General features: G+C 35.7%; 1 protein-coding gene across 2 annotated transcripts; it reads right to left on the reverse strand.

The window, feature by feature from the left end:
• Nucleotides 1–7,742: 7,742 nt before the first annotated feature.
• CEP44 (centrosomal protein 44) lies at nt 7,743–21,727 on the reverse strand. Of its 2 annotated transcripts, XM_054295558.1 has the most exons (11): nt 21,631–21,727; nt 19,930–20,072; nt 19,185–19,332; nt 18,097–18,243; nt 17,108–17,215; nt 15,550–15,693; nt 15,014–15,223; nt 12,246–12,315; nt 10,254–10,381; nt 9,964–10,001; nt 7,745–9,171 (listed from the first exon to the last, which is right to left on the reverse strand). In XM_054295558.1, the coding sequence occupies exons 2-11, from the start codon at nt 20,016–20,018 to the stop codon at nt 9,063–9,065; spliced, it is 1,191 nt and encodes a 396-aa protein (XP_054151533.1). In that variant the 5' UTR covers nt 20,019–20,072; nt 21,631–21,727; the 3' UTR covers nt 7,745–9,062. The 2 variants fall into 2 exon arrangements, with proteins under 2 accessions (XP_054151534.1, XP_054151533.1); XM_054295559.1 differs by lacking the exon at nt 15,014–15,223 and having other exon boundaries at nt 7,743–9,171.
• Nucleotides 21,728–21,909: the final 182 nt, after the last annotated feature.

Below are 21,909 nucleotides of genomic sequence, written 5' to 3' on the forward strand. Positions count from 1 at the left end.
GGTTCCTTTCTTATTGACCTGTTCCTGTTCTGCAAACATTGTTTTCATACTTGATGTTTGCCGTTTATGTTTTCTGTCTCTACTGTTTCCCTCCAGTCATGCTAATTATGCAAATGTAGTCACGATCTTACTAATACGCATATCTACAGCATCCATGGAATATTTCTCAGATTTACCTTTCCTAGACCATGACCTCTCTCACAGTACACATTCTGCAAGAGCCTGCACAATGTCTCCTGTGGACATTTTTGGAAAACGATCCTAACTGATACAGAATCTCTACCAATAGAATGGAATGAGGTAACAAGAACAGTGCGTTTGCCATGGCACCTGACTGAATCTGTTAATTTATTCCCTCCCTTGTTCCTAGATTCACTGGAACATAAAACCCATCACAACAATAGCTGTCTCTTTCTGAAGTTCAAGGCATAAAAGAAAGTATTAGCAAGTAAAATACTCACAGGTTGACCTGACACAGTAATAAACACCATTAACAATTTCTTCTTTACTGAAGGAGAGAAAAATTGCTTAAGGGTAATGCTATTCAAAAAAAGTTAACACAAGGGCTTGGAGTAACATGTATGTTAAAAGCCATGTCACAATAATACAGCCAAAACAGTATTTCTGACATTTCTAAGAGCTCCCGCTTTGGGATTTTTTTTTACTTCACACATTCACAAAATGAATTTTGCTATTCTGATTATACTAGAGTATGGGCAGTGTTGATCTTTTTCTTTTTCAACAAAAATTAAATATATTAAGACAAAACTAGAAAGGAGAATCAGCTTTAGTACTGGTAGCAGAAGCAATGAGCTTGCTCTTCTCTCTTCCCCCAGATATGTAATCCAGACACTAAACTGAAGAAGCAGTTTCTGAAACAGAAAAGCATAGCTTCAATCTGCAAAGAAGGAAAACTTTGTAGGCCAGATACAAGGAAGGAAAGTGATAGGGGAGTAAAACTCCCTTTCAGCTACAAAACCAGTTCTAACTGAACATGCAATAAGGACTAAATGGCATACATACTAATTATAATAACAAGAGAGCTGGAATCGTGCAGTAATGCATTCCTCATTGACATCAAGAAAATCTTGCAGAGCAAGGGAGTAGATAGACATTTAGAGATGCAAGAAATGTAACCCAGCAATTTCTATAGAGATTCTAAGACCACATTTTTGGATATCTTTTCTTAGACATTTGAAAACATTAGATTAGAGGGATTAGAGGGAACACAGACTCAATGTTGTAAATAAGGGCCCACATGAACAATAAAAATTATTGTTCATGATTTAAATTTAATTTCTCCTATAAAAAACCACATAATTTTGAAATATTCTCTCTATTGCAGGCAGCTTTATAATTTTAAAGATTAAAAGCTTAAGATTTTCATAAAAAGCTTTATAATTCAACAGCTTTATCTGTAGTTCATATTTCTAACTGATTGAGAAATTTTATGTGGGGAAAAAAAGCTGATTGTTAGATTATTGGGAAGTTTGGTGTTTAATCTTTCTCAAACACAAGGACCTTGTGGAGCACCATTGCTCCATTATTCAAAGTTGTTCTTATCTTCTCCATGACTCACAAAACTGCAGGCTAATCCGTTTCCTGATAAGACAACCTTGGCTACTGTTATCTGGAAAAAGCAGCAAATGTCAATCTTTCATGAAAAAAATGAAGCTTAAAGACTAAATTGTTTACATTATAGTAGACAAGTCTGTCTACATTTTCCAGTAAAATACACCAAAATAGAAAATACATTTCCTGCTTTATATGCTTTATTCAGGATCTCTTTGGTAAGAGTCAACTTTTAATTTTGTGTAATGACTAGCACTGGAGCAACAAAAGAGAATGACCCTTTACCAAATTGTCTGACTTAATGTTCAAATTTAAAAACATTAGACTGTTGGGAATGGTCCTTCGAAGGGCCGGGATGATGATCTTTGTGGGCCCCTTCCAACTCAGGATATTCTGTGATTATCTTTGCTTGAACTACTACAGGCTTACTTTACATAAAAACAGGATATTATTTCTTAAATCACTCCAAATACTATTTCAATTTTTAACAGGAAAGCATTGACTCCATTTAAAAATAGAAACCTTGAGTTCAGGTTATCCTTACTTGATTTTACCATTTCTGTTAAAAACTAGTATTAATTATGTTTCAAATATTTTATTGATATTTATAAACGTATTTGTCCCTTCAGTTCCCATAGGTAGACAGAAAATCACACATACAGCAGTCATGGTGGGATGCATGAGACAATTCAACTGCCTAACATGAGCACCATTTACCTTCAGATCTCACATTCAGTTTGTGATGAATGTGCTCCTGCCCAAGATGTTAAGACTGGAGTGACCAAGCCAGCCCAGTTATCAGCAGGAGCGCAGTTACCGCAACAGAGATTGGCGTGCTCTGACTCACGGACTTCCTGGGTCCTGCAGCCTCCGCTGACCCCAACATCAGCCCCAGCAACGAGTCAGGACCTGAGCTCCTCAAGTTACTGATAACTTAGGAATGCTCACACTGGCTACAGTTAGCAATTTTATTTACACGGACTTAGAGTGATTACCTGAGCTATCACATGCTTCTGAGTACAGCTGTGGTTTTTTAAGTGTTCACATTTAAGTGTTCACATTACCTCACTCAGGTAGACAGAAAAAAAACCACACCAGTCATTCTTCGCTCCTCTCCCCCCTTCAAATATTAAATGCATAAATAAATACTGTTAGCACGCCTGATGGGACTCAAATGGTGAAAAAAATGCAATAACTGTAAATGAGGAGCTAAATGAGTTATCAAGACAGCTTAACTTAGGCAGATATTTTAAAGTTAGCTGCGTGCCAAAGCATGCTGCTGCTGAGGTCAGTCAGCACAGGTCTGGAAGGTCTATTACCTAAAGCTCAAAAACCCTCTCTGACACCCGTGCAGTTTTAGATAACCTGTCAAATTAAGTTTTCATCTCTTATTTACAGGTCTGTGATTTGTACAAGATTCAACATACTGTCACATTCCATCTCCTTTTATTGATTAAACGTTTATGAAACCATTTGCTGAAGCCATGTTGCTGTCTATACTGGTTCCAGCCAGGACAGACTTAATTTTTTGCAGTAGCAGGGAGAGGGTGTGATTAGGACAGGGAGGTTACTCTATATCACCTCACCTCATTGCTGAGAGCAGAGAAAGGGACATACTTGTCCAGGGAGAAGGGGTTCCTTCTAGGCTCAGTGAGCATTTTGCATGGAATCACTCTCTCTTTTGAACCCTTGGTTATTAATCCTGTTGCTATTACTGTTTTTCTTATCTAATTGTTGTTTCTAGTAAATTGCTCTTATCTCAGTCCATGATCTTTGCCTTTTTTGCCTCCAATTCTCAACTCCATCCCACCCAGCAGGAAAGGGGAGGGCAAAACAGGGAGAATGAGCAGCAGCTTGGTTTTGGAGAGTCTCAGTGGAGACACTGAATTGGGGAATACCATTCCTAAAGCAGGACTGCCTTAATTGGTGCCCCATGCAGGGCATGAAGAGTTGAGATAACAACAGAACTGCCCAGAAGAGGTTGGAAACAATTTTGATCTGAGCATTTATGTATTAGGTATGGAGCCACTGGTCACAAGATTGCTTGGACTGTTCATGTGGGTATGGTACCTAACCCTGGCTTATGCAGATGACTGCCATACTACAGTGTATTTTTCCTACTCATTTGAGCTGTTTTCATTTCAAATGGTTCTCAACATGAGTATATACTTTTAATTAAAGGCACCCATTGGTATTTTGCGCTGCTTGGTTTCAGACACATTACATTCTGAAGGTAACTTTTAAAGCATGACTTAAATGAAATACGTCCTGCTGATGCCACTTTTGTATCATCCAGAGCCTTTTCCTGCTTCCCTTGTAGCTCCATTTTTATCTCCTCCAGAGGAATTTCCTGTGGACCTTACTTCAATAACCAGGAAAGTCCTCCATATTCTGGGTTTTGATATATCAAGGCCTCACCTCTATGAGGACTTCAGTTTGCTCTTCACTCAAGACAACTTCTCTCCTTAAGCAAGAAGGGATTCACAGAAACTCCTTTATGTATTGCTAAGGTGAAACTATACCTGTACAACAAAGCTCACAAACCTTACCAGAACACCTACAGATCACTGCTGCTGCTTGTACTTACTACTAGATTCATATTAGCACGTGTTAATGTCAATCTCTAAAATGAGGGCAAAACCATCAGAAAACTCACTCAAAATCCAAACACTTATCAAAGACATTCCTGCAACAAAAATACTTTCACTCAAGGCTGAAGACTTTAAAACAACAATGAAATAACATTAACCTCAGTGCCTTCCCAATTACCTTTTGTTCTTTCCAAGCTAAAATAATATAACTATTGTATCCCTTCCCTCCATATATTTTATATTCAAGACAACTTATGGTCAGTACGTCAACAAAGTCCTAGTCAGTTTTAAACAAAAATATTTACATTTTGAGTATGACATCCAATCACAAAATACTTAGAGCAATATATTGTTTGCTGGTATATCTTAATGAAAAAGGCTATATATAATAAAAAGAATACAGAAATGTTCCAACAGCAATACAAGAAAAAACATACCAAAAAAAAATTTGAGTCAGTGATCTTAAATTGTTATATCTCCGTTTAAAATGGAACTTGATAAAGCATTCAGGTTAGTAATCTTCTACCATATCAGCACCTATTTTTCTGTAGTTCACACAAAAGCACAACTTACTTTAACTGAAATTATCACAGCTGTCAACCACTTTTATAACTACAAGAAGCTGGACCCTAAGTTACCACTAATACATAAGCTCAAGTAAGTTCATGAACTTATGCTTAGTTCCTTCAATAGGTTCCAATGGGATGGCTTCAATTACAAGAAAAAACAGACTACATTTTTTTCCATTGGCTTTTTTACTAAGTAATTCTTAAAGCGGGCATAAACAATGAAATAAACCACATCCTGCTAAAGAGAAAAGCAAGGGGAATCTCTTAATTTTGCAGTTAGAGCAAGCAGGCTAAGAAATCACTATCAGTGTCTTATGCAACAATATAGGGACAAAGACTATGCAATGCCAGACCATCAGTCAGTGTGACAGGAAAGGCTCAGTGCTCTCTACTTGATCACCTATGGAGCAAATGAACACACACTGCTAGAAATAAATGAGGAGTCTTCCTGCATATTGAAATTTGCTTATATTGATAGCAATGAAATGCTTCAAGAACCATGAACTATATTGCCTAGTTTATTCCTACAGTTAAACTGAAGTTGTAAGGAGAATGTTTCTTATTTTTATAGTACAGTGATTGCCTATGTGAAATATTTTAAATGTGTTACATATTCATACATATTTATTCCACAATACAGAAGATTACAAAGAATATTCTCCAAGGTTTGGGTTTGTATTTGCCTGTATATTTTATGGTCATTTTACACAGCAAAGAATGGGCTGAGTTTTTAAGGTATTTTGAACATATGAAAAATATGCCTCTAAATCCAAGAGAACTGGCCAAAGAAAAAAAAAGAAGAAAAAACAAAAGCACATGTAATAAACAGCTATTTCTGCTCCTGAAAACTGACCCAATTCCAAATTGTAGATTTAGATTTCCTTTAATCCTATTTTCCATGTTTTTTCTCAGACACACATTTGCCCTTTCATTCAATCAATTCAAAAATACACCAGACAAGCTTTCATTAATATATACATTGGGACTTTGCACAGGAACTTCTTCACTTCTAGCACCCTGCAGACTCAGAGAAAGATATCTTTCAGCAGTAAAACACCAACTCGATCCATTTTCTCTCCTCTTGCACAGTTACTTGTTGATAGCATAGCAGGCTGCTCCAACTGAAACCTCAGGCACAAACATTTGGATGCAATGTCATAAGCTGATCACAGAGCTGATGTGAATGAGGAAAAAAAATTCCCAAAAACAAGGCCACCCAAAAAAATACAACCAATACCCCTCACTATTTATTTTCAGAAGGGTGTATTTAAGTCACATCAGTTACAAAACACAGTTGATAACACAGACAGATGGGAATGATCAGCACTGGGAGGAAATCCCTTAAGCTGCCAAAAACTTCAGCTTTGTGAAACTATTCTCAGCATTCATGGAAAGTATTCAAGGCTCTCTAACTCTTAATCCCAGTTCATATTTCAACATGCACTCAATGCAGTGCAGCAACACCAGGTAAGAGAACAGACACACAAGTGTGAAAGTTTATGAAGACCTAGCAGAATGTTTTAGAAATAGAATTTCACCTTTGATTAAAATACCCTGAGGCATAATATTCTTTGACATTGCTTATGCGAAAAAATTATCATTATAAACCTAACATTGGAAAAATTATATTTCTGTTGATTTTGAGTCTATCATCAAGTGATTTTGCTTTACAGTATAAGTTATCTTTAAAATAACTGCATAGAGAAAGGGGAGAGGAAAACCAACACCCAATGCTGCATTAGAACATCAGTGCTCCACACTACAGCTAATTCTGACTATAGCAGTTTGCTCATAGAGAATAAAAAGCTTGACCACTTCCAAATCAAGCATCTGCTCTAGATTGTCTAGATAATGAGTTTTGCAATGACTGATACAGCATTTTTCTATCAGATAAGGTCACATTGCCTAAACACAGACACTAACTTTACTACTCCTCATTAAATAAGCCATAGGATTCTCCAGAGAAGGAATATCACAGTTTTGGAACAATTTCTTTTCCCCATTTGGGTCACTCAAGTTAAAAGTGTTTTAATCACTATCCTTGTCTTGACTGCTCATCTGGCACAGGTGACAAGAATGCATCATCCCCAGTATCCCACAAAGAGCACAACACAGATCTCTATCACACAGAAATCTGCCTACAGATCACAGAAGCTAAATACTATCATTAAACCATTTTTGCAGATATAATAATTTTCCTGAGGAACCATAATTTGCTGTCTGAGGATTATAAATTATTTTCACCACACAAAGTTTAAAAAGATCCTAAAAAAAAACCACTAAAGAGAAAGTATATGTGGCATAAAGTGTTTGAAAAGATAACTGTAAATATTTAGCAAATAAATTATTTTAAAGTAGAATATATTACAACTGCAACTGTTTGCAATGATACCTAACTTGTCAAAACAAGTAGTTGACAGAAAAAGGCTGTTTCAAGCCCTGTTCACTGGTGATTAGTAAAGAATTTTAAGCATCTGTACTACAAAGTAACTAAATAATTTCCACAGTTAGTAGCTTCTAAAAAACTTTGATCATCTTACTTTCCTGTTTCTCCAGAAAAATTAACCTTTGCAAGACAATAATGCACTGCTCAAACTTCAGCTTGTCCATACCCTTGGTTTTAGTTTTTCAGCACTGTATATGTTGCTGGAAGAAGTAAATAATTTAACAACTTGGGATTTTCAATTTTATAGCACTAAATAGAAATTACATTGAATTGCACACAGAGAGAAGGAGCTTTTCCTAACGCTGCATTCCCCAGATGCATTCAATGATAAGTCTCTGTAACTTGAATCAAGTATACTAAGACTTCTCATTTTTTCCATGGCATCAGTAAACAGCTGTCATTCCTCTCTGTCCTGCCACACTCTTTAACAAATATCACAGAGAATAAATATCCTACTTCACATAAAAGCATCTCTGACTTCAAGGCAAAGAGGAAAAATATGAGAGAGATAATTCAAAATACTTGATCATAGCAGCTTAAAGAAGACAGAAATACTGATTTTTACTTCTTTGATGACTGAATAAAGATTTCCACAAGATGGTGCTGTAGTCCTATTTTAAGACATTAATGGTTCTAACATTTAGAAGGAAACATCATTTCATTTCATTGTTAGAATAATGAACAGTGATTTGCAAGGCCTATTTTCGATTAAGGAGCAAAACACATTCCTACGATCCAATCTTTATAGGTTCTTTTATTTTTAAACAACTGAAAAATCACAGAAGTCACAAAAGTCTAAAAAACCCAGAACTAGTTCATATAACATCACAGATCGCCATAAACTCTTCTGTTTCTGTGTAAAATAAAGTCCATTTATATTCCATATGGTTATAGAAAAAAATCATAATTATTGTTAAAGCATAGAAATCACTTTTTACAGCATGTTAAACAGCTGCTTTTGCCTTCATCTGCAAACTCTGCGCCCCAAAAAATTACGACTGGTCTGTAATATTAAACTCCAAAAATCTTTTTAACTGAAGTATTAAAACACAAAGGAGCCTTGATATGATAGGCTACCAATTTACAAAAAGCAATATACAATTAAATAAATCCAATCAAGCCTCACACATCTTTGGTTTGATCATATGTTTATGCAAGTCTTACATCTACTTATGTCTCTAAACAGAATCTTAATATGGCTTCAAATAATGAAAATGTGTTTCTTTGTATACAGACTGGTCTCCATCTGTGCTGCTGGTCTTAAAATGTGTTGGGTAAGAGCGCTAAAACACTCAACACATCTCTTGCAGTCAAAGTCTGTGGACTTACTTGCACATTTTTGTGTTTAGGATCAAACTGACCCCCACTTTGTCAGTGTTAATGGAAGCCATAAAGTGTTGGTGCTCTCCAGCTCAGCATGAAAACTTATATTTAAAAATAAAATTTCAAAAAAAACCAGCAAAAAAAGGTACATATTTGAAACTGTGTATGTTAAGTTTTTTATTAAGACTTATTCAAGAGTACAGATGGTAGGATGGTATGTAAGAATGCCTCTTGGGTGTAATATGCAAGTTCCAGCTGGAATGTTTCCAACAGGATGTAAACCACAGTCCTCAAGCCCACACACTTTAAAAAACATATTACTTAGCACACTGCTAACAAATGTCAACACAAGAATACACTGCTGTAATGACTTCAATTTACAAAAGTGCAAGGAGGGGGGAAGAAGCTATTTGAATAGTCTTCAAAATCAAAAATTGTGGTCGTGAGGAGGGAAATCAATACACAGATGCATGAGTAAAATATTTATTCAAAGCAATAAAAGCACTAGTGATCATTACAAATTTGATATATTAAAACTTTAACGCTGTACAAACATACAGATTATTTCTGGTATCCACAAGGCTGCAGAGACAAGGTCTGAAGACTTGTGCTTGCAGGTATTCCCAGAGGTGGGCTTGGTGTTTTGAACAATTTGAAGGTTTCTTCCATTCTGAAAATAAATTTTATTTACATACACTTAATAAAGTAGGGTACAAAAATAACTGACTTGCTTTTAACTTCCTAATTATCCAAAATACTAATAAGCAGCATGACCCTATAAGTTTTCTCTCACCCCTCCCTTTTCCCCTGCAATTAATTTCTATCTTAAATGCCTACCATTTATCAATAAACCTCAAGTACACAAAAAAGGAGTAACCCACACAATAAAATTAAAATTACAGAAAAGGCTAGAGTTTTTTATAGGCCACACACTTATAGAAATCTCTTGCTAGAGAAACATGATAAAGCAACACATTTCTCTTCAAGTATAATAAAAACATAACAAAAAATTTTATTCTAGATCTCAGAATAATTATCAAATACATCTTAATACAGTTATTATAATGCTTAGGTTGAAATTAGTTTTACATTTCCTTAAATAATAAAAACCATTTAAGATAATAGGTACTTTTCAGAAAGAAAAATTGCAAGTACCAGAGAATTTAAATCAGGAAATAAATAATATTCCTATTTCTTATCAACCAAATTCTAAACACTCTTTATTCTCTAGTTAATACTACTAAGAGTGCTTTCTATTGCTTTTTAGAAACCAAAACAGTGACTCATCCCACAAATACAAAACTGTAAGTGGATTTATTATCCAGTAGAGCCATAAGGAAATGCCACACCTGATGTACAGACCTTTGAGGTTTGGAACACATATGTACATTCTCTGTGCGCCTTACTCCAGTACAACTCCCTCCTGGGAAATAAATTCCTGCTGCCCTTTCCTATTACTTACATTTTACTTATCTTTTCCATTCTTTGTCTTATTGTCTCCTACAATTTAAAAGCAACATAGTTAGTGAACTCTTCAAAGCTTACATTCTTCAGATGGACTTTCAATTTAAATTCAGAGAAAATGTGAGTTTAAGCAGTGTTTGCATATGAAAAGTATTTTTATGAGACAGAACTAGTGGTAGTTTTGCACAGTTTCCTTGTTTTTCTATCAGTATACACAACTAAAACCAATGCTTACTTGTTCTCTTGACCTCAAAGGAAATCAACTGAGCATTCACCAGCTTTACTTACCTTTGAAATGTCTGTCAGATCATGAGAATTAATGGTCATGTCTTTGGGAGGTTGGTCTGTGGATAACAGTGAACCGCATCCAGACGACTGAAGATGACTCCCTGGCATCTCCTCATTCCTCTCTGTATCTACAGAGAAATGCTCAGTTTTATGTCACCTTTGCCTTCTTGCTCTCTTTTGCAAGGTCAGCTATCAAATAATGTGATTTACAGTAGGCAATAACAGAAGAGAATGCATTGTATAAAGAGGGGAAGGAAAAAGCTACTATGGGAGTCCAAAATGGGTTCCTCATTTTTTTTAAACAAGTGCAATATGACACTATGTATAATATATATAATATACTAAAAGCAAATTCTAAAGATTACTAAGAAGATTATTTTCTCCTGATTAGAATAAAATCAAAGCTTATGAACATCTGATTACATTGCCAAACCTTTAATAGTAATTTCATATAGTTTACATTATTTTTATTGTAAACTGCCTGCTCAAACATGTCTTTAATTTGTGCAAAGTAACCTGACTTATAAGTAGCAGAATTTTTGTCTCTTTTTTCTTTCTTTTTCATTTGGAAGCTGTGATATTGTTTGTAATTTTAGATTACTATTGTCAGGGAAGAGAATTTAGTATCTCAAAAAAACACATGTTCCCATATTCATTTTTAGTAAAGTCACCATCTACACATCATACCTTTGGAACAAACGTAGCTACACTATTTTGTATCTAAAATTCATAATAAACTGTTTTTAAATACCTAAAATTAAAAATTTTTTATTTGGTACAGCTGTGATTTCTTAAGAGTACAACAACCAAAAAGAGCTGGAAAGGATCCCAAGTACTATACTCTCAGATAAAAGAGTTAAGACTGTCCTAATAACTTTCATGCCTAAAATTTCCTAAATTTTAGAAAAGCAGAAACAACAAATTCAGAATTTGGGGAGTCTGAAAATTCTCTTTCAAAAAACCATCTAACTATTTACTTACTACAAAGTCCTCAAGTGTCAGTAACACACCACTAAACTTATCACAGGAAGTAAATATGTTGCTTTCTGAGTCCTGTAAAATGAAGGTCCCGTTTCTGAGACTCCATGATAAAAACAAGCTTTGACATAACCAATAACTGCCTTCCTAATTTCCATGGAAACTGGATTACTGAGACTCCTTTTTAATTATACAATTCAAAAGCCCCACACTGGACAAAAAAGCCTAATATGTGAGAATGGAAAATAGAATATCCCCCTTACCACTGGTGGTAGGAATAACAGCTGCCACAAGGGAAACAGGCCAAATCAAGGAAGAGAACAGAGGGAGCTAATAGAGCTAAAGGCCAAAGAGCTACTATTGAGGAAGACAGATTAATTACTCATGGCCTGAGCAGTGCTTTTAACTTCTTTCCCACTCAAATCTGCTTTGTTTACTTCTTGTAGGTTATCAAAATAAAACGGAAGTTGGAAACGGAAGAAAAAGATTTTGACTTTCTCTTCAAAACAAGAAAGTTTATCAAAAATGCCAGTTGGACAGCTGCTAACTGCTTCAGAGCATAGAAATATAGAAAACATTTAGTAGTGAGTTGAAAACCAACAAAGATTATGAATCATTATTTGTCTGAGCCCCATTAAAGAAGAAAACAGCAACCTAAAAGATATTAGTGGCATTTGTGCTTGAGAACAGCGCATTTTTGGAACATGATGATAACTGCTTTAAAGTCCAAATGACAGTATTGTTATTCACAGCTTTAGTAACAGAACGTTAATTTGCATCTTTGATATTTTTAGTAGCTCTTTTAAACTATTACTTACTATGCTATAGCAACTAAATCATATTAAGAATAAGTTAGAAACATGAAATGATGAGGAGGTTAACTTCTTATCTGCAGGATGGGTTTAAATTCAGAGGTCACAAAATTGCAGTTACCTACTTAACTATTTTAGTCAAGGTCAGCAAGAAATGTTTAGCATATTTACATTAATTAAAAGGGAAATCATTAATACTCACCAAGGGAAACTGGAATGCTACTAGAAGTTCTTTTTTGATTTATATTGCTGAAGTCTTTAAGAAAGTCTCTCTGAAATACAAGTTTACTGCATTTTAGCCATACACCCTGTTTAAATCATCTTCTGACAGAACAAAACTGTATTTAAGTATCAGGTATGTGTGTATTTGCTTGCTACACCGTGTTGGCACTGCACAAATATCTTCACAGGACTAAAAAATTCAACACTTCCATAAATGCACTTCATTAAAAAACTAGTCTATTTAAACAGGTATTTTTAAAACATTAATGTTGCTGTTCATGATGAGGTCAAAACCAGGTCAAAATATAGTGCATAAAACTTACTTATCAGTAGAATGGACAATCAGAATGGTCTTAGCCTGTACTAATAATTTCATCTCAACATTGGTTGCTATTAGCTTAAAGTAAGTGTGCCTTCTTCTACTGCTAGCTGATACCCAAAAATAGAGTCCTCAGTCCTGAAAAAATAGCCTATAGACTAACTGAAATTCACTGCACCTAAATGCTTAGAACCCAGAAGGCTATTTTAAGCTGGTTTCCCAGGCTCCTAAATGAGAGAGGGCTCTTTTAAGAAACATTCTCAGTTTAACTCAATGTAACTTTAAAAAGGTTGTTCATAAGCAAGGAAACAATAGTATTTTTGAGTTCAACTTTCTAATTTCAAAGTAAAAAAATGAAACACTCAAACAACATCTAGAATTTTTTTTACTAATGAGTAATCATTATGATTTGATACCTCAGCCTTTAAAATATGTCACTTTATATACTGGAGTAACCGCATCAGCTAAGAGGGGACTACTACACCCAAATAAATTAACAAAGGAGAAATAGTAGGTATTGTATGGGAAAATGCTGGAAAAAACTGTAATAATGTCCATCTCTTAAAAAAACACAAAAATAGAATCTGCAGAGACTACGTCTGTTCAATTCCTTTCATTGAAATGGATTTGGTAGCTTTCAGACTTTCCCAGAACTTAAATGCACAGCTGCTGCTACTTTGGCAACAGCAAAAGACAGATCTTAAGAGTGTTCCTGCTATGTTGGTTAGATGCCAAAAATTCCCTGTAAAGTGCAAGAGTCAGAGAGGAATAATTCTGAATTGTTTCTGTAATAATTCTGAATTGTTTCTGTATGTGTGAAGCACAACATGGATGCAATTTCATTAAACAAAAAAGCAGCAATTCTGTGGCCCAAAGGATTATTTCTCAGCAGTTTTCAAATGTCTATTGCAAAATAGTTGCTTTGATGACTATGTATACATATATATAGTCTTATATATTTGTATATAGAATGTCATACAGAAACTATAACTGAACTTGTTTCTGCAGGTGAATTCTGTCAGTAACATGCAGTACAGAAATATAATTATCACTGGAAACTTCTCAGTGATATTTTTTAGAGTATTTTCCAGGTACTATTCCAATCATATGAACAACTGCAATAAACATGTTAGTGAAGCAGTAATAAATCAAATTTACAAAACAAAAGAACAAGTCTAGTCTGAAACATGAGCTTTCCCATGTGCTACAGCAATTTCTTGAAAAGAATACATTTGAAACAGGAGAAAAACTGTCTGTGGCTGTTCACCTGAAGGCCTCTTGAGACTGCTTCCAGAAAAAAAAAAAACATTATCATTGGTGGTATTAGTTGGACACACGTCTACTGATCCATAAGACTCTGATTTCAGATGGTAAAATCACATGAACTACTAAGGACCTAATTTTTTTTAAAGTGATTGAGAATATCTATCCTTACTAATTGAGCTTTTAGAAATAACCTAGTGATCAGTTTGAAACATCTGTCTATTTCAAGACTGCATAACCACCACACTTGCAAGGCACACAGTAAAACATGTCTGGTATACAAGTACTAGCAACATTTTCAAATTAGTGGGGTCAGCAAAATGCACAGAGCTCCTAGTTGTGAATAAATTCAACAGTTTTACAGCTGCAAAGAAAAATGCAGCACCAATCAACTATTTTCCACAAGGATTTTCAACTTCTGGAAAGCATCTGACAGTGTCTGAAGGATACACAAGATACATTAGGGAAAATTTTTGATCACATGATTAATTTCAAAGTGATGCTATGGTTCACTGCAACTCAAAATATTTACATGTGTACATACATCAAAGTACATAATGTGCACACAAGGACCTTTCAACAGCATGAAAAATAACCTAGTGTTAAGGCAACAAGAAGCTTTATTTGCTATGCCAAATGTAGCCACATCACAACTGCAGTGCTTTCACACATTCAAAAATGCAATGAACATCATGGACAAAAAATAGGAAGAGTGGGAAGAGAGTGAGAATAGGAGAAAAAACCCCACTAATTAGACTAGAAATTTCAAGGATCCATAAATTACACATAGGACTAAAATAAGAAATAACTTTTTGATTAACCCTGTATTTTCCACTGTGCATGCCATCCATTTTTGTCACTATCTGTTGAAAAGAATGAAGACTCCACGTTCAAAAACTTTCTTCTATAACTTCAGCAGTAAATAAAATTACACTGAATCATTACTAATGAGAACAGATGGCAAGTTTTGGTTCATAAAGTCTCAGAGAACAGAATTTAACAGTTAAGAAAAAAAAAACATCAACTTCATAAACAGCACTTGCATTCAGATTGTACTTTTAAAACCAGTGACAAAAACACATCATGAGGCAGGGAGGGCAGAAACAGACCAACAAGATTATGTTTGGGCAATTTTTGTTATAGAATTAAGAGAGAAATTAACACACCTTTCTGGATTGTAACAACAGTTCTGTTTCAAGAAGCAAAACTCGATTCAGTAAGTTATTCCAGTCCTTTTCATCTACGATCACCTTTCCTTGCAGTTTCTCTTCTAAAACTTGTAGCTTATCTTCCATCCAATCTAGCTTATGAAGCTTTTCCTGGAAATCTGCAAGCTGACTCTTTAAAAACTCAATTTGTGAATTTTCTTCTACGACCTGAAAAATACCGATAAGAACATATCCTCTAATTCAGTGCAATCTTCAAGTTCAGTAACCACATCCTGACACATTAGAAAATTATTTTTCTTCCAGAATTACCAAAATATGCCTACTCAGGGAACACAGCTTCTAAAAGAAGTTGTTGACAGAACTATGTCTTGAAAGAGACAGTACAATTTAACTGACTTTTCCTTTTTCCAACTTTTTCAATACATTTATTAAGTATCTGCTGCATACTCCTGAAGTATAGCTATAATGTAAAAACCTTTATCCCTTCAGACAAATCCTGCAATAGAAAGACATCTTAAAATAGAAGTCCTTACTTGTTCACAGTTAACTTCCACAATATCATAATCTGGGCACAATTCTTCCTCAGTCCCTCCCTGTGCTGGAAGGGGTAGTGGATAAAGATCACCACTAACTTCATTTCCTGAGTGTCGTTCAACTAGAGGCTTCTTTTGAGTATGCTAAAAAACAAACAATCAAACAAACAAACACAATTAACTGCTGGTGTTATTCATAACAATAATATTTCAATTCATTAGCCAATTAAGATCCATTATTTCAATATTTATTTAAATCTAACTATCTTATCCCAACTGGTTACAAAATACAGAAAGCAAGAGGAGGCAGTTTAATTTTTAAAAAAATCATACAGACCTGAAGGAACTGTAAAACAAATATGCATGCACTTTGCCATATATACTGTGTACCTTGTTTCCTTTCCATAAACAGTAATGAAGACATTAATGTCCTCCTTTAATTTAAAGGTTGTTAGATTTCTAAGTGTGGACTGGAAAATACGTTATTACCTACAGCGAAATTCATAGGTATAGACAGTTTCAACATCAAACCCATGACTAAAACATTAAGAACAAAAAAGGTTTAACTAAGAATATTAGAATTCTTCCTTTTTCTTGACAACTGTCAGCAAAATAGCCCTATGAGATATACATTAGTTTCCTTTGAAGGCTTCCCTTAGAGAAAACAAAGAGAAATTCTGCAATTTCTTCAGGTGGATTAAATCTTATGATAATATCACAAAATTATTAAGAATGCACAATCACTAGTTCTGTGCAGCATCTTAACATGTAGAAATTCCTCAATGTTTTAGTTAAGCTGAAACTTTCCTCTTCTAGAGAATTCTTAAAACACACGTATCTATCCCATGCAGTGCCACTATTAACAACTAGAAGAGACAGAGAAGCCATTCCAAACACTTTCTTCACAAAGTTTTCCTTGATAAAAGCAGTATTTTCCTTATAAGTAGAAACCATCAGCTATTAACATGCAATCATAGTCCTAGAAGTTTTCTAAAATTTTATTTTGTGCCCTTTTAGCAGATAATATCAGGAAAACTGCCTCCTTCACATGTCAAGAGTGGAATAACGTATAGATATTTTTACTTAATGCATAATCATTTTACCTTTGTAAAACCAAAGCCAAAAGGAATGCTACATTATGAAAACTTCCTGAACAGATTCAGATAAAACACCAAATAGTGTTTTGAAAGCTGTGTTTTAAACACATGCTAGGCCAAGCACACTTCACTCTTCAAACACCATACAGCTTCTTTGTGCCATTGTATCTTTTCCCATTGCTCTCCCTTACACTTGATATAACTCAAATATAGCACAAACAACAGCACTAGGTCATTACCAGCAAGACTCTGAGATCAACTACTCAGTAAAATAGAGGCAACATCCTCTGTTTTTCAGCTATTATTTCAGCCAACCACACTCTGGAGAAAAACAAACAAACAAACATCAGCCCACATCAAAACTGGTTTGATTAAGCATTAAAACCAAAACAAAAGCAAAAAATTTCAGCAAGAGCCTGACTTACTACAAAGGAGATAAAACATAAAAATTATTTTCATACCTGTTTGGGATTCAGAGCACTGCGACTTGGATCAGCAAGGCCTTTACCACAATTTGACCATACTTCACATTTAAGAGGTCTGATTTTTTTTTTCGTTTGGGATTTAACCTCCAAAGTGAACAGAAGAAAATAACAAGAGAAAATTTTCAGGATTCCACACCCCACTTTCTAACACCATCTCTGACTGACAGGAGTATTTCATGCTGCACACACACAAACACATTTAAACCTCTGTAGTACAATAACGTCTAAAAAAAAATTAAATAAGGCTCAAAGTTATAGAGAACACAGATCCAGAAGTAAATGTCATACTTTTACACTCATTTATACCTATGCTAGGTTGCATCAATAGATGGTTATAAATAGAAAAGACAACATGCACCCGAGTTGAAAGTAAAACAAATACAAAAAAAATGTAGTTATGTCTTCAAAACTGAGAAATTAAGCATGCAGAAGTCCTAAAGACTTGTTAAAAACTCAAAGGAAACAAAATCCTGTGAAATATAAAGACTGCAAATTCCTTTCATTAAAGCAGACACTGATACACCACACACTGATAAAAAATAATGCCATTACAAGTATCATTGATGAAAATAATCACATTTGAGAAACAAACAGAAGCGTTATTTTTGAATTGTTACAGAAATTCAACATGAAAAGATTTTGTTTCGCCTTTAAATTTATCTGAGAAGTTTATTAATTCACATGTTCACTGTATCAAGAAGTGTAAAAGAAAATATACCACTTACTGTAAAAATAACAATTAGATTTATCTTCATTCTAATTTTTTTATACTACAAAGTATTGCCAGCTTCATGTCTTGAATGAAAGCATTCAAGCATCTTACAATGAAACTTCATACTAACTTTCCATTATTTGGTCCATGAGCAATGAGCAATATCTTCAAAGATAAGCTGAAGACCAGTTTATCTGCAGCATCAAACACGTCTAAAGAAACATATTAAAAAAGGCAACCATTTGATCAGTACCTTACTAGAGTTACTCAGCTCCTTATGTTTCTTCACCACACAGTTGATAATGTCACAAACAATTTGCATTTTTCTTTCCGCAAAGCCAACTTGAAGAAACTGCTCTTTTGTTAAAATTGGTTTATACTGAAATTGATCCCGAAGAAACTGCAACAAAATAAGAGTTTACTTCACTTTCAAAATCACCTCACAATTTACTGTAGAAATGGCATGCCCATATTCTTATTTTACTACAATCTTGTCTTTCATTCTGCACTTCAGCAGTTAAGCCTTTACTCATTTGATTATTTTTATATAAATCAATAAATATATAGCTGTTCCTTTTAACTAGGCCTTCAACATATCTCCTCTTTCATTCACACCACTCTTGTAAACTTCAACTCACAGTCTTAAGATTCAAGAAATAACCGACTATACAATTAATACTAAAAAAAAATAAAACTAAGAGCTTTTAAAGTGAATCCACAATAAAATGTTATATTAACCTCAGCAAATACATCAGAGGGCTACATAAGGCTCCTAAAGAAGCCTTTCCTCTCAGATGGAAACCTCGTCTGAATAAGTCACTTTTTCTTAATTCATCAATCCACCTTTCATAAAAAACATGCTTTTATACATTTTAAGGATAGTTCAAAGTTATTTTCAATCAGTTAAGAATTTTATTCCGGTTTATAAAAGGTTAATATTCAATTTCATGTATTAAAATGGCATAGTGTTTCAAAATAGCTGTATTTCTAAACTGTGCTTACAATTTTTTGAGTTCCTGGTGATTTTTTTGGTGGTTAAGATTTTTGCCAAGGTGACTTCTATAAATCTTTTTGTCCAATAAAAATTTCTGTGTTCTTCAAAACTAACATCTAACAATATTACTGTTTCTGCAAATGTCTCAAAACTGAGATTTGGCTACCACCACCCATTCTTATTTTCATTAAAATCTAAAACCTTGCACACAGTGACTTAATACCCATCTTAAATCCTAAAAGCACTTAAATTCATGTTCATTTCCAAAAACTTTCACTTTCTAGTAAAGCTCATAGTAACTGTTTAATTTCTGTGAAGTTTCTTTAGCAGAGAACATGAAGGGATACCTTATAAACAGCTTCAATAAAACGCAAGTCGCTCTTGGCTGTCAGTTCCACATCACACTTTACCAAAAGCTCTGCTATGCAAGTTGAGAAAGATGTAAAACAATAGCTGATGATAGGTAAAAATGCAGCTGGATCCCCTTTTACTAACCTATAAAGAGACAAAAGTATTTTACACAGCAGAAGGTAACAAAAGCTTTTCATTACATGAATTTCAACATTTAACTTGAAAGGAATAAATACACAGCAGGTTCTATCTAAATATCTTTCATTGTAAGGTCTCATTGCTCGGGCATGTCTCATTCAGCCATCTTTGCTGTAATCTGTAAAATGCTCCAAAAAATGTTCTTGTGATCTACATATAATTTAAACATTGTCAAGTCTAAAGCCCACCAGCGTTTCCAGCTCAACATTCAGACCATTTTTTTGTTTCTAATCTTTATAGGATGAAATTTCCTGAAGGAAGTTTTGCAAGCACTTCTGCAGAAATCCAAAAGGTGACATTAACCAAAACAAAGACAAGAACAGCAGAAGAGGAGCAAGACACTAATACAGCCCAGGATTGTTCTAAGGATTGCTCAGAAGAGCAAAACTGTGTACTTTTATATCCCAGTTCACACAGCCCACACCCCAAGTTCCCAGTTATGTTCTGCTTATCACTGGGTGCAATGCTAATCCTTATGCATATCTTGTTTATATATCTTGCTTGTCATCATGTATTAGCATAAGTTTTCACACTGCCACTTACACTGTATAATCCACATCTCGTGGATAATTTAACAAGCGAAGTCCTTGTTCTATTTTTCTTAAACTTCCATTTAGGTCTCCTGTTGCCATTATTCCAAATGCTATTCTTCTTTCAGGTTATGAAATATACATAAAAAAGTGCATCTGTTAAAAAAACATTATGTACACAAAAATTACAAAATGCAAATAATCACCTAAATTCAACTTTCTGCTAGAACCTAGGAGATAATTACCTGCCACTATCTTCACTAAATTTCTTTTCTTGCTACCAAACAAGTATTTTGAAGCCTACCAATATAAGCAGTGAAGAGGCACGGTCACACAGCTTATAAATGAAGCAATGGTCTCAAGAAACAGTTACATTTACAGTGGGCTGGGTTTGTTGTGGGTGTTTTTCTTCTTGTACTTCTGTGGTGTTTAATCAGCAATCTTCAAGAGTAAGCTCTTCCTATGTGTTCTGCCCTTGTTAAAAGGACTTTCTTCCTACTTAATCATCAGGTTCCTTTAATTTAATCATTAGGTTTTGGGTTATTAGTTGCACTAAACAGAAGTACACAATACTTACTTTTCGAAGTCAGAATGGGAATAATTTAACCAATTATTTGGAAATTGAGGCAGCTATTCTTCCTGCATTATGTTACAATGTGATCCATTCTATGGTTTTGCAAATTTAAACAGCTATTAAGACAAATCTCAAAGAATCTAACATAAAACTGAAGCTCTAATCTGCAATGCAAATAGTCACAGAAGACACTCTCACAGGATTTTGTCTAATCACATATAGGCTGTTTCCCAAAAGCATCAAAAATCCTTTCTTTTTACACCAGATCTCTGGATGTAAAAACTGGTAACTACTGTCACTACAAAACAGCCTAAGAGCTCATAAAAGTAACAGTCAAGTCAGCAGCAAATCTTGGGAAGGTAAACCCCGTAAAATGAGATACATAGCTTTTGTCTGTGGAAATCTGTAGAATTTACAGAGCGCTGGCTATCAAGAATGAAATCGAGTATAACAAAGTTTCAAGTTACCATAATTTAAAGCTTTGAGGAAGTGGCTCAAAGAACAACTGTCAAAAATGTGTATGAAAGATATTCAAAGGATCAATGTAAAAACTAAACAAAAAGACCAAAATAAACAAAAACTAAAATAACTACCCCACGCAAGTTACCAAGTATGTTAACACTATAAACGCTGTCTCTGAAATGCCCAACAACTAGACGTTTGATTTCTTCCAACTGAATCTAGACTCTCATATTACACAGGAAGGGGAGCTGCGGAAAATCACACCATTACGGAGAGCTGCAAACACATCACCGACAAATACGGGACTTCGCTGCCGTGCCAGCTGCGACACCCTCAGCGAAGAGGCCACTTGCACACCAGCGAGCGGCACACGGCACCGCGCGTCCCCGGCTGGTTGCCCCGGGCACCAGCGGAAAAACAGCGGAAAAACAGGGGAAAAACAGCGTGTCCCAGGCAGGACACGGCAAGGCGTGCCGCGGTCCCGGAACCAGGGCGCTGCGGCAAACTCGCCACACTGGGACCGGGGCCGGCTCCCCACCCGCCTTTCCTCGCCCCTACAAGAGCGGAGACCGGGCCCTCCCCGGAACTCGCCGTCTCCAAGGAGAGGGAGAGCCCCGAGCTGGGAGCAGGCCCGCGCGGCCGGGACAGACGCGCCCCGAGAGCGATGCTGACGCTCACCCGCGGGGCGGGAGCCCCGCAGCCGCTCCCTGGCAGCGCTCCAGGCCCCGCAGCCGCTCCCTGGCAGCGCGGCGGAGCTCCGCCGTTGCCCGGCTGTGCGGCGGGCGCAGACCGAATCTGCCGCCGCCGAAGCCGACGGGCACTTCCGCTCGCCGCGCGTCCCTCCCCGCGCACGTCACTTCCAGCAACAATAGCGGACGTCAGAGCTGCCCGGGCAGGAGTCGGGGCGGCGGCGGGCTCGGCCTCCCTGCCGAGGCTCCTTCCCTGGGCCTGTCCGCC

This window comes from Melozone crissalis, unplaced genomic scaffold, assembly GCF_028551555.1.
Source record: "Melozone crissalis strain CALT ecotype California unplaced genomic scaffold, PUWL_Pcris_2 ptg000006l_1, whole genome shotgun sequence".
Taxonomy (NCBI): domain Eukaryota; kingdom Metazoa; phylum Chordata; class Aves; order Passeriformes; family Passerellidae; genus Melozone; species Melozone crissalis.

Excerpts from the sequence above, each read along its gene's own strand:
- CEP44 (XM_054295558.1), bottom strand. The coding sequence starts at position 20,018 with ATGGCAACAGGAGACCTAAATGGAAGTTTAAGAAAAATAGAACAAGGA. Across the intron at positions 12,316-15,013 it reads TGTTGTTACAATCCAGAAAG|AGAGACTTTCTTAAAGACTT; the intron begins GTGTGTTAATTT and ends CTTGTATTTCAG. Across the intron at positions 10,382-12,245 it reads TAGCATTCCAGTTTCCCTTG|ATACAGAGAGGAATGAGGAG; the intron begins GTGAGTATTAAT and ends ATTTCTCTGTAG.